General features: G+C 33.4%; 1 protein-coding gene across 1 annotated transcript; it reads left to right on the forward strand.

Moving 5' to 3' along the window:
• The first annotated feature begins 1,739 nt into the window (after positions 1-1,739).
• Positions 1,740-7,111, forward strand: EGY2 (ethylene-dependent gravitropism-deficient and yellow-green-like 2). Its single transcript, XM_059602045.2, has 12 exons — positions 1,740-2,032; positions 2,124-2,196; positions 2,729-2,872; positions 3,489-3,539; positions 3,640-3,750; positions 4,130-4,204; positions 4,295-4,400; positions 4,539-4,632; positions 5,153-5,306; positions 5,923-6,130; positions 6,377-6,537; positions 6,730-7,111. The coding sequence occupies exons 1-12, from the start codon at positions 1,878-1,880 to the stop codon at positions 6,976-6,978; spliced, it is 1,581 nt and encodes a 526-aa protein (XP_059458028.1). The 5' UTR covers positions 1,740-1,877; the 3' UTR covers positions 6,979-7,111.
• The last annotated feature ends 5,891 nt before the right edge of the window (positions 7,112-13,002 follow it).

Consider the following 13,002-nt stretch of genomic DNA (forward strand, 5'->3'; position numbering starts at 1 on the left):
TCCAAATTGGACCTATGAAGTAGATGTTTTAATCCCCGATATCAGCACCAAGGGGATAAAGTAAGACTAACAACAGTCCTGCAGCCCACAAGACCAGCAGAATTATTCTAGAATCACTCTCAGAATACTCTCCTCTTGCAAAGAAAATGATACCTCCATTAGGCCGACAATTCGTATTTGCGTGTTGAGTTTGGGTCGTGTTAAGATATAGGTATAAGACTTATATAGGTCAATTTAAACCCAACCGATATAATTAAGTGGGTTAAACTTCACAATAACAATTCTTTAATTTCGTGTTGAGTTTGTGCATTGTCTCAAAAATTATTTATGCCGATAAGTACGTAATTTAAATTGGAATGTGGAACATTCATAAGAAGTGTAACCACCACGGCCACTTTTTTTTTTTTTTTTTTTTTTTTTTTTTTTTAACATTGTAGATTGAGCTTTTTTTAATGATTATGATGTGGCATTTTTAATAAGCGGTGATCTCCCATAACATGCCACTAACGTGGCGAAGTTGATTACACAATTCATATAATGTAGTAATACTATATTTGAGTATGATGTGATATTTTGTTAAAATTTATAAATGACATAATAAAATTTAATGATCGATTTCATTACATTTGAACCTTAAAAGTTTAAACCCTTGAACTTATTTTTCCCCTTTAATAAAGTAAATAGGACACAAAACTTCAAGAGCTCTCACATTTTTCTCTCTTTAGTGACTTTCCTAAGTGAGTGCATGACATCTCCTAGTGTCCTAGTGAGTGTCAACCGGAGAGGAGGAAAGAGCTCAGTCCCTTTTCTCCTCCTTCCTCCTTTCTTTTTTCCTTTCCTTCTCTCTCTCTCTCTCTCTCTCTCTCTCTCTCTCTATATATATATATATATATATTCATGCAACTTGGAAGCCAAATCTATTGTGCATACTCTCCCTTTACCTCGAACGTATCTTCTCCTTACTTTCATCGACCCTAAATTCACTTATTGCCCTACTCCCTCTGTTGCATGTGCACCTCATGCGGCACCCCTCTATTTTGGCACACATGGTAAATATCTAGCTTCCTTGCTCCCCCTTGCTTGATCTCCATAATTTGTATCTTTTTGTTTGTTTGTAGAGACTTCAAGATCTTATTGGAAATTCTTTTGTTTGTAAATACTTTTTATCGCCAGATACCTCCCTTGCTAAACACTATGGTGGTGCTCTGCTTCAGTAATTCTGGTCCAACCACTACTAATGCTCTCTTCCGTGTTGTGATTTTCAAGTTGGTTTATTATTGGTATTATAAGTAGATTCGCCTCTAAACTATCCTTACAAATTGTTGTTTAAGGTAGCCCCTTTTTAGTCGGTGAGCCAATAATTTGACGAGTCAGGCAATTCATTTGGTCCATCTCCAATAAATCTTACTGTGTATTTAGATTATTGTTTAGCTGCCCAACTCATATTTATTGTCCTTATTTTGATGCATTTCTCCCTCCCTGTTTTCCTTGTATTTGCTTGAAAAAAAAAAAAAAAAGGTTCAAAAGAGACGGCCGTTGTTTCTGAATTATGCTGTACCTATCAAACAGCCACGTGGACTAAAAAAAATTTCTCACCGAGCCCCGCTCATATCCACGCAGGGTACACGTGTTCGTTTCCAATTCGTCATTGAAGTTTCTCTTTCCGATTTGCGAAAAAATGAAATATCTTTTCGCGGGTATTTAACCAACGAACAAAAATTGCAGATAATTCATTTGCCTCTCTCGCTCTCTCACTTTCACAAGATAAGCCTCAGAGACTCTGAATCTTCTTCAATTTTGCGAAAAACCCTAATAATTTATAGCTTTCTATGGCGTTAGGGTTTCGATTGGACTAAAGCCTTTCTTGCACTCCGAAAATGAATGTTTCGGTAACTTTTCGCGGGAATTTTGTCCCCATATCGCAGTGCAGCTCTTGTTGCGATCTTCGTTTTCAGCCGTACTTTGCTTCCTCGACAGGGTCTCGGAGAAAGCGGTGTCGTTGGAGCTCCTTGAAGTTGGACCAGGTTTCAAGGTAACTATTTTGTATCATATACTTGTCAGAAAGGCTATCAAATTCACATTTTGTTGTTTTTTTGAATTTGGTTGTATATTGTTAAATTAAGACTTTGTGGGAAGCGAGAGATTGCTTGTAGAGCGACTGAGACACCGACTGAACCAGATAGCAATGACGATAAGGTACCTCTTTTTTTTTATTATTATTATTATTATTATTATTATTTTTTTTTTATTGTTCTTATTTTTGGTTGTGGCTGGTTTATATAATCTTCTAAATTGAGAAATTTGATGCATTATATAAGGATTTGATTATGGGTTTGTCTAAAAAAAATGGACATGGTAATTTACGTATTTTTCTGTTCTTGGTTCAGTAAAACAAAAGTGTTGTTTCTGTTAAATATTGCCTTGTATTTCACAAATCAAATATGGCCCCAAATCATGTTGATTATGTGTTTTGTTCTCTCTCAATTTGTACGCTTTGTTTTGTTCAAATCATCCGGTTAGGTGGAGCATTTTGCAAGTGGGATGATTTGGTGAGAAAAGAAGACAAGCAAAGTCACAAGCCATAAAAATATCTCGTTCATTTTGTTTATTTGCCTTTAAACACTATATCTCGTTTGTTCCGCTTGAATTGTTTGTATGTGTGAGATTTGGACGCTTCTGCACAACAGTTTCAACAGTGGTAATTGATTTTGGGCTTTATCTGATTTAGGAAAAAGAAGTGGATAATGATGGGGAAATGCCACATTCCACTTCTTCCTCTGTGCAAAATGACCCCCAGCCTGATTCTCGGCCTTTTGTTCCCGAACAAGTAAACAACAGTGATGAGGAAACTCAGGCTCAAGGTGGAGTCCAGGTACGTTTCTCTAATATATAGTATAATTACTTCACTCACGGAATAGTCAAATTGCTATGTTTGCTTCCCGATTGGTATATGTTGCATCCTACAAGCAGTTAGATGTCACATTCATAACCTTTCCCATTGACCGGTGTGGAAAAAAAAAAAGCTTATTTTCTGTTTCGAATAACGCTTCTTTGAAGGGGAAAGGGCAGAGAGGTTTTTAGCAAGAATGGCACCTGTTCACTGTGTATTCATCGAAAAGTTGACTCCTATATGCAAATTTGTACTTAGCCTGCGTTGATGACTTATGTTCTCTGGCATAAAAGTAACTCTTTAAGCAAACACTGTAATCTTCCCATTAATTTCCAAAGAGAAATGCTACACTAACTCTCAAGTTTACACTCAAATGCTTATTCCCTAACATGGTAGTGAAATTTCATTGCCACGTTAGGTAGTAAGTATTTAGGAGTGTAAACTTGGGAGTTTGTGTAGCATTTCTCATTTCCAAATAGAAAAGCTTGTGCATTCAGGATTTGCTCTCATTGTTGTAAGTTTTCCTTTACTTTTAGAGAGTTGTTTAGGCGAGCGTGGCACTCTGAGCCTAATTGTATTAAGATTTTGTATGAAGCAGGATGTTGATAGTGTAGAAGTTGCAAGTGGATCACCTCTGCCAGGTGTGAAGGTGATTATGATTAAGTGCTGTAACGTTTCCTGCATTAGAAAAGGCTTTTGTTATTTGTCTCTCCCTTTTGACATTTTTTTGGTAAAAATTTTATGAACAGCCGCAGCAACTGGATGAATTGATCAGGATTCCAAAGGAAACAATTGAAATTTTTAGGAATCAAGTGTTTGGCTTTGATACTTTTTTCGTGACAAGCCAGGATCCGTATGAGGTGAGTTAATTACATAGCTTTGAATTCCACCCCCCTTCCTTCCCGTAATGGCAAGTTGGCAAGTTCTGCCTAAAAAAAAAAACCAAAAAGAAAGAATGGAAGGGAGTTGCAGTACAGATTAGGAACTTCGCTCATTGAAGTTCATATCAATGTTTTGTTTGAGGTTAGGAATTATTTTTTGGAGTTATTTTCCTATTTAAAATACATTGGGGAGGAACCAAAGGTTGATATTGATTGTAACAAAATAGATGATAACGATAAGCAGTCATGTTATGCTCTTTCTATTTCCTGTAATTCTACATATCTTTTTCTTATTATCCCTAGCTTAACCCATTACCTTGAAATAAGTCTCCCCATCATACTGTGTTACTTTTGATAGGGTGGAGTGTTGTTCAAAGGGAACCTGCGAGGGCAGGCTGCTAAAAGTTATGAAAAGATAGCAAAGAGATTGCAGGTATGTCTACCTGTTCTTGTGTCATTTTACATTTATGAAGGTTCTGATTGATTCTCTGTTCAACTCAATTTCCGCACCATCTATATTTAGGATAATTTTGGGGATCTATATAAGCTTTTTCTTCTGGTCAATCCTGAGGATGATAAACCAGTGGCAGTTGTAGTTCCACGAAAGACCTTGCAACCAGAGACAACTGGTAGTTATTCAGATCATCCACTTAAACTGCTTGTTCTATTTTGTCATAAGATTTTCCATTAGACACTATGGAACTGAACCAGTAACAATCAAGCTTAAGATATATGTACTAAAATTGCTTTGATATTATGTTTTACAGCTGTCCCAGAGTGGTTTGCTGCTGGGGCCTTTGGATTGGTCACAGTGTTTACCTTACTACTTCGGAATGTGCCTGCTTTGCAGTCCAACTTACTGTATGCAGTCCATATTTCTATGTTTTATATCGTATTTTAAGTAAATATAAAGTATGGTTTGTTTTTAACCCTGAAATCAATGTCTCATTCTTGTTCCTTTTTCCATTTTAGGTAGTTTTTTTATTTTATTTTATTTTTTATTGCACACCCATCATAATTTAGAGTATTAGTTTTTTTTTTTTTTTGAAGTAAATTAATTTATTCAGGAATGGTGTTTCCGATATGACTGCTATGCGATTAGGCTGAGCATAGTTTTCATGTGAGAGGACAATGACTTCGATACTTCTTTGCTTATATTTTATCATTTTTTGCAAGGACATTTCCTCCTCTTTGCCATTATTGTTCTTGTTGATAAGCATTTTTTTTTTCTTTGTTTTAATTGGAGAAGTTTCATTTGATTATCTACTTTTGAAAATTTTAATGGTGGATTCGGATCTGTTGTTGTGTATACTTGAACTTATGTCAACAATAGTTGTAAATTAATTTTTTGACAACAAAGGTTATAATATTAATGTCTCAGATCAACTTTTGACAATCTCGACTTGTTAAAAGATGGCCTACCTGGAGCATTAGTAACTGCACTTATCCTGGGGGTACATGAACTCAGCCACATTTTCGTTGCAAATAGCATTGGAATTAAGCTTGGTGTCCCATACTTCGTTCCTAGTTGGCAGGTGATACATGTGCTTATCCTGTACTAATTCTTTTTCTGAAGATGAATCTTTTGTTTTTTGGCCCTCCATTTAAGTTGGTGGATCTTTGTTTCCATCTCTTAAGTGAAGTCTTCCAAGTCTGTACGATGCAGTGCCTTTATCCTATTTCTTGTGACATGCATATTACTAGAAGCCAGTCCTTCCAAGCTGCATCCAGAAGCTACTTTATTGGACAATGACTTCTAGCTGCTGCTAGATTGACTTTAAATGAACTAATTAGATTTTCTGGAACTGCTATTTGTCTATTCCTAGCAAAATTTGACTGCAGCATCCGATGTTTACTTCTGATGATTAAATCTTGTCACAAGTTGCAAGAAATGCGAAAGTTTAGACAATAGATAAATGATGTGATTTAACTTAAGGTGTATGCAGAGTGAATGTATTGGTTATTTTAAATTTTTCTGCTACCTGCTTTGATTATTATTAGTTATTTTATACAGAAAATTGGTCTCATTAGCACCAGGTACATTGGCTGTTAGGTCGCGCTTTCTCCAAAATACATGTATAGTGTGCACTATATTGATTTCTGCTTTTGTAAAATGCATATTGAAAATCTAATGAGTTGTTTTGGTGGCAGATAGGCTCTTTTGGTGCTATTACAAGGATTATAAATATCGTACCTAAACGTGAAGATCTTCTGAAGGTTGCAACAGCAGGACCTTTAGCCGGGTTTTCATTTGGTCTTGTTCTTTTGCTTTTAGGGTTCCTCCTACCACCTACAGATGGTATTGGTGTTGTTGTCGATGCTTCTGTATTTCATGAGTCATTTCTTGCCGGGGGTATTGGTAAGCACTTCATTCTGTACATATGCTGCATGCAGAGACTTTGTATGTGAATGTATGCACATGTTAATTGTGGGTTATAGACTATAGTATCTCAATTTTTGTTTGTTTATTCGTGAATATGCCAGCAATCACATTCATTTTTCAAGACTTCCATGTGCAATCTATCTTTCAGTGATCATGTTATTCTTGGCTTTTGTTGCATTAATTTAGAGATTCAATGCTTAGTGACTCCTGGTTCTGTTATAGCAAAGCTACTTCTCGGCAACGTGCTCAAGGAAGGCACTTCCATATCTCTTAATCCTCTTGTACTATGGGCATGGGCCGGACTCCTTATTAATGCCATCAACAGCATCCCTGCTGGAGAGCTTGATGGAGGGAGAATCTGTTTTTCCATATGGGGAAGAAAGGTATGCCATCTGAAGTTAAATATAATTTTATAGCGGAACCTCGAACGTTGAGCCTGGTTGTGCTACTGCCGCAAGTCAACTTACAGATGGCTGATAAGCCCGTCAAAAACCCTTGAAACATCTAATCTGCTATGGAAATTCAGGTATAGAGGTAAATAATTGCCATACTGATTAAATGTTTTCATGCGACAGGCTTCAGCTCGCGTCACAGGTGCCTCTATCGTGCTGCTTGGATTATCATCACTATTTAGTGATGTGGCATTTTATTGGGTAGTTCTGATATTCTTCTTACAAAGGGGGCCAATTGCTCCACTTTCTGAGGAAATAACTGATCCTGATGAAAAGTACGTTGCCCTTGGAGTACTAGTTTTGGCTTTAGGTTTGCTAGTATGCTTACCATACCCATTCCCCTTTACAGATGAAGCAATTACAAGTTTCTAGAAACACTTTCCGCATACGCTCTAAACCATCTGATAGAATTGAAAAGCCATTTTGGTAGGATCTGTCTTAGAAAATTACTCAAATGTATTGTTTCACACGAATAATATTTCGGAAAAGTATCCGTTTTTCTTAATGCTTTTTAGAGGGTGTTTTTTTTTTTTTTTTTTTCAAAAAGTGTTTTGATGTAACAAAAAGGTAAAAATAGTTTTAAGTATCTTGTGTTTTATTATGTATTAGGTTGTTTGTTAATGTTTGTTTAATATATATATATATATATATATAGAGAGAGAGAGAGAGAGAGAGAGAGATGAATGTTAAGATTTCATTCTTGAACAAAAATTCATTACCAAAGGTAGGATAAAAGTGTGGTGTATAACATACATTACTTTGGATTATTGTATACATTTTTTCGACCGAACACGGGCGATAAGATGGACGGTGAAGTGATTATTTCACTATAAATGCTATATACAACACATTTATCTTACTTTTATCCTATTATTCTAATGTGACAAGTTCTAATAGCCATTGGATTAACCATCGTTAAGAGAGAGATGCAATATTCCACATTTTTATTACACTTGGCTGATGTGATGTTGCCCATCCGTCCTTAGATCAATTATTATTATTATTATTATTATATCAAAGGGTTAAATGCTTATGCTACATCAACAAAGTGAGATAAAAATGTGGTGTAAAAAAAAGAAGTGGAAACTCCACTTTAGATCCCTGAAATATCACGCTTTTTGAGAAAACCTTTCAAATTTTAAAAACTCTCAATTTAACTTTTTGAACTTTCAATTTGATTCAATTGACCCCCCCTCCTCCCCTGTCAAATTCAAATGTTAACCCCTAACGGAAATTATTTAAAAGACCAAATTATCCTTCAATTTTTTTATTTTAAATTTTAAATTTGGAATTTTATAAAAAAAGTTTGGGGTATAAAATGTTATTTTATCACATTTAATATTTAAAATTTGACGAATGGGGAAATTGTATCAAATTGAAAGTTTAATTGGTGAAATTGAGAGTTTTTGAAATTTGGAAGGGTCTTTTCAAAATGCGTGGTAGTTCAAGGGTTTTAAGATAAGTTTTTATTTTTTTTTAAAAAAAAACAATGTCTACTAGAATTTGCCAAGTTTGCATTGTGAAATAAAAGTGGGATAAATGTGTAGTATAGATAGCATTACTATTATTTCACTTGTTAATGGACTAATGTTATAAACTATATTCATAATATTGATGTGATAGTTCTAACTCTTGAATCGGTCATTGTTTAAAAAACTAAAGTCTAAAAATTGTTTGAGATTACCACGCAAGTGGAAATGGTAGTGTTTGGGGGACCGTCTCAATCGAAACAGGTTATCTAGGCTTGGAGGACAATCAATTGCTCAAGCTTTTCTAACGAGAATTATATAATAATTACGAAATAAAAATTTATAACATTACACTTAAAGAAACGTAGAGGCTTTGATGAGGTTTTCTAACATCAATTTGATGTAATGGCTTTCATTCCTTTCCCTTCACGGCTTCACCACCCATTTCGACCATGAGTATAATATTAAAAAACATGTTTTTTTAATAAATTTCGTGCAATAATGCACATGTTTTTTTTATTAATAATATTAAAAAACATGTAAAAAGTACATGCGGCATTGCGGCGATTTGATTTGTATGTATCCCTCCATTTTGGTCCTTGATGTTGAGAAACCTAAAAACGGATACAAGGTAAAAGTCCACTAATCTATCTTATTCAGGCCTATCCTTGTTAGGGTAGGCTTGGCTTTCATTCCTTTAATCCTTTCCCTTCATGGCTTCACCACCCATTTCGACCATGAGTATAATATTAAAAAACATGTTTTTTTAATAAATTTCGTGCAATAATGCACATGTTTTTTTTATTAATAATATTAAAAAACATGTAAAAAGTACATGCAGCATTGCGGCGATTTGATTTGTATGTATCCCTCCATTTTGGTCCTTGATGTTGAGAAACCTAAAAACGGATACAAGGTAAAAGTCCACTAATCTATCTTATTCAGGCCTATCCTTGTTAGGGTAGGCTTGGCTTTCATTCCTTTAATCCTTTCCCTTCATGGCTTCACCACCCATTTCGACCATGAGTATAATATTAAAAAACATGTTTTTTTAATAAATTTCGTGCAATAATGCACATGTTTTTTTTATTAATAATATTAAAAAACATGTAAAAAGTACATGCAGCATTGCGGCGATTTGATTTGTATGTATCCCTCCATTTTGGTCCTTGATGTTGAGAAACCTAAAAACGGATACAAGGTAAAAGTCCACTAATCTATCTTATTCAGGCCTATCCTTGTTAGGGTGGACCCAAGCCCAAATAGGAATGCAACATAAATGCCGTCTTCTCTTTCTCTTTCTCTTTCTCTTTCTCTTCTTCTTATTATTATTATTATTATTTTTGTTATGTTGCTGCTGATGATGTCTGATGAGATATGAATTGTGTGGGGAGGAAGTGTAGAGAAGGCAGAATCCCATGAATTAAAGATGGTAGATGTGTTTGGGATGCATCAAAGTACTATGCACCAGAGACTGATGTGTACCCTGGAGATGCTATGAATTCATATATTAATTTTTCAAGGCGACCAAAACCGCCAAATAACTGACAATTTTTCTTTTTGTCTTTTTTGTGTGTAAAATATCCAACAGACATGTCAATGTCAATTGACGGTAGACATTACACAAAAGAAAAAAATAAAAAATTGCACCGACCAGGATCCTAGCCGGTTCAAAAAAAATTGGAGAGAAATCAATTAGTTAATATATGAGAGTAAAATGATAATTTTATTTTTTATTTGGACCATTTTACCCTATTATATTAACTAATTAGTTCCTTTTCCAATTTTTTTCAACTGAAAAACCTAATTTATTAAATATATATAATCCTTCAAGGTAGAGTTGAGCTTTACATTCTTGCCTAGACAAACAATTTTTTGTCATTTTCACCATGTGTTTGGACAGTGTTAAATACTTACATATTTGTAAACTTTACATAGATAGATAAAGATGCTTGTCAGGAGCTAAAAAGTAATTTGATTGTTGCCGGGGGGGGGGGGGGGGGTCGCAACTTCCTTGGAAAACGTGCTACGGACAAATAATTGTTTTGTATGAATAAAAAAAATTAAAAAAATTAAAAAAAATAAAAATCATTGTTTAATCTATTGTAAATTACAAAAAAGAAAAGGATCCTATAGACAAAACTTAAAGAATGAGATGAGAAAAGATTTAAAACTTAAAAAAAAAATACTATTTTATGGTAAACCAGCCAAAAAATGAGTATTGGTTAGAATAGATTTTGCAAAAACCCATGGACACCGCCCCGGTTTGTCGTTTACAACCCATAACTTAGTAATCTTGTTTTGACTTCCAATACATGGGGTGTTATGAAATGGTTGAAATTGGCCGTAATATTCTGTTTGAATTGCAATATATCGAACTATAATTATGAGAGACTTTTGATAAGACTCACTTACTCGAATAAATTAAAGCCTAATCGATTATAATTATGATAGGCTTTCAATAAGGCTCACAAATTTGAGCATCTGCTCAAATTGATAGATCTCTTTAAAACCTATCATAATTGTTTGTCTAATTATTGGAGACAAATAAAAATCTCCAATTACATGGGATTTCGATCCATTATATATCATGATGCTTTTAAGAAGTTTCAATTTGCCCACTTTTCATATTATTGATCAATAAATACAAGTAGTTTTTAAAACTTTAAAAACTCATCGAAAATGCCCTTCCATTACACAGAAAAAAAAAAAGAAGAAGAAACTAGTCGTTAGTTTAGAGTCCAAAAAAAATGTGAAACATGAAAAATGCGTTTTTTTTTAGTATGTTGAAATTAGCAAGTTACCGACAATAACGACTTTTTTTTTGTTCTGTTTTAGCGTTTTACTACGTTGTTGGTTGGGGGAAATGGTCCCTCCCAAAGTTTGAAATGTTTGTCTTTCTTGCATCTAAGCCTAAGGATATTTTTTTTTGTAAAAGTCAAAAACTTATCTATCACCTATTGGACCCTAAATTATCAAGCCTTAACAACTCTATCCACTTCGAATTGGACCGCAATTCTAAGAGAAAATTGCTTCGTCTACCTCCTTTATAACTTATTGACACGTGATAGTATATGTTAGTAGAACGTATTTAGTTTTTTTAGTAGCTAACGTGCAATTATAGTATTAGCAAATTATAGACTTGTAGACCGTAACACTCAATTCCCCTTAAAATATGCCTTATTCTCAAAGTCTTACAATTTTTTCTCTGATGCACTCGCGAAGACAAAATGATGCACAGGAAAACAGAACGATAGATGACTTTTGCAACCTATAATAGAGGTTTGACGGAAGTTCGATGGTGGCCCGACAACCTCCATCGGTGGTCCGGTGGAAATCCTGCAAACTCCAACGCTTTAAAAGGAAAAAAAGCTTAAATTCATAAAATGATTCACTGTTTTTAAAAAATGATTATTTTTTTTAATTAAATCGAAAATATTTTTTAATTTTACCATTATTTTTCGTCATATCACACATTACCAAAATATAAAAAATAATTTCATATACCTTAAATTCTAAATCCATCAATCCATCATGATATATCGTCTAGATTCAAGGTTATGACCATTGCGTGAAGTAAGCACAAAAATTGCAGGAAGCATTTAAGAAGACAGAAATTTCAAACCTGGTGCATGTATTCAACCAACTAAACACAGAAATGAGTAAATGTTAATTATACTTTTGTTATGAAAGGAGTAAATGCTATAATTCATATTTTTAATTCATAATTACTCACAGTATTAATGTAGTGGTCTTAACCAATTCTTATATTAATTATTATTATTTTTTTAAAAAATAATGCTATAAACTATAATTTTTTAGTTTACAACCATCTCATAATGCTGACGTGCCAACTGCCAATGATCATAACCAACTCTTGGATTGGTTATTGCTTAAAAAAAAAAAAAAAATCTACCACATCAGTATTTATGAGATAAAAATATAGTGTTTAACATTATTTTTATGAAATATAAACAATTCAATTTAAAAGTAATTATCAAGATTTTAAAGATCTAACTTACATGCTGTTATTTTAATAAAAGCATGTATGTTATAGTGTAAGTAACGGTTAAGATTGAATCTTAAAGTTGACTTACTTTAAGAAGCTTTTAATATGAAAAAAAAAAATGAAAAAAAATAAGATTTTGAGAGATTCAGTATTTACTTAAACGACAGCATACATGTTGTTATTTTAATAACATGAAAATAGGATCCGATTTTTAAGAGATCAATCCTGCCAACTTTAAAAGAAAAGTAATGGCAAATACTATATTTGTATTTTATAATTGCTAAACAATAATGACGTGACACTTTAAATTAATCATCAGATCTCTTTTTATTTAAAAAGAATTAATCAAAAAATTAATTTGAAGTGTCTTGTCAACACTATTGAATAAATGTCGGGATAAAATTATAGAATATAACAGTCTTCAAAAATTTGCTTAAAAGATTTGAACAAGTGTAGATTTTATTCTAAATGAAACTAGATCCAAGTGAAGTGAATAGGATTTAGGTTTCATAGGATCTAATATGTGAATAACATAGAATCCTCTAAATTTCTTAATATAAATTGTAGTAGGTGGAATTCCTCCCTCCCCAAAAAAAAATAGAAACTAAAAACATTCCAAAAACCTAGAAGTAGAGATGAGAAACAATTCTTTGCATTCTGATGTTCATCTTACTTAAATCGTTAGTGAGTTGGCATGCTCTGTCAACTCTTAATTAAAAAAAAGAAAAGAAAATTAATGGTAAATGCAACCGGTCAAGTCAACTCAGTAAAATGTATACGACATAATTAAAAAAAAAAAAAGAAAAAAAATTCCCAAAAGAGAAAGGAGGGTATAATAGGAAATACAAGTGGATTACATGCACACCTTTAAATATGTGTCTCAAGCCAATCACCACTCTAGTACACTTGCCTTTCCCA

Source organism: Corylus avellana, chromosome 6 (assembly GCF_965113065.1).
Source record: "Corylus avellana chromosome 6, dhCorAvel1.hap1.2, whole genome shotgun sequence".
In the NCBI taxonomy this organism is placed as follows: domain Eukaryota; kingdom Viridiplantae; phylum Streptophyta; class Magnoliopsida; order Fagales; family Betulaceae; genus Corylus; species Corylus avellana.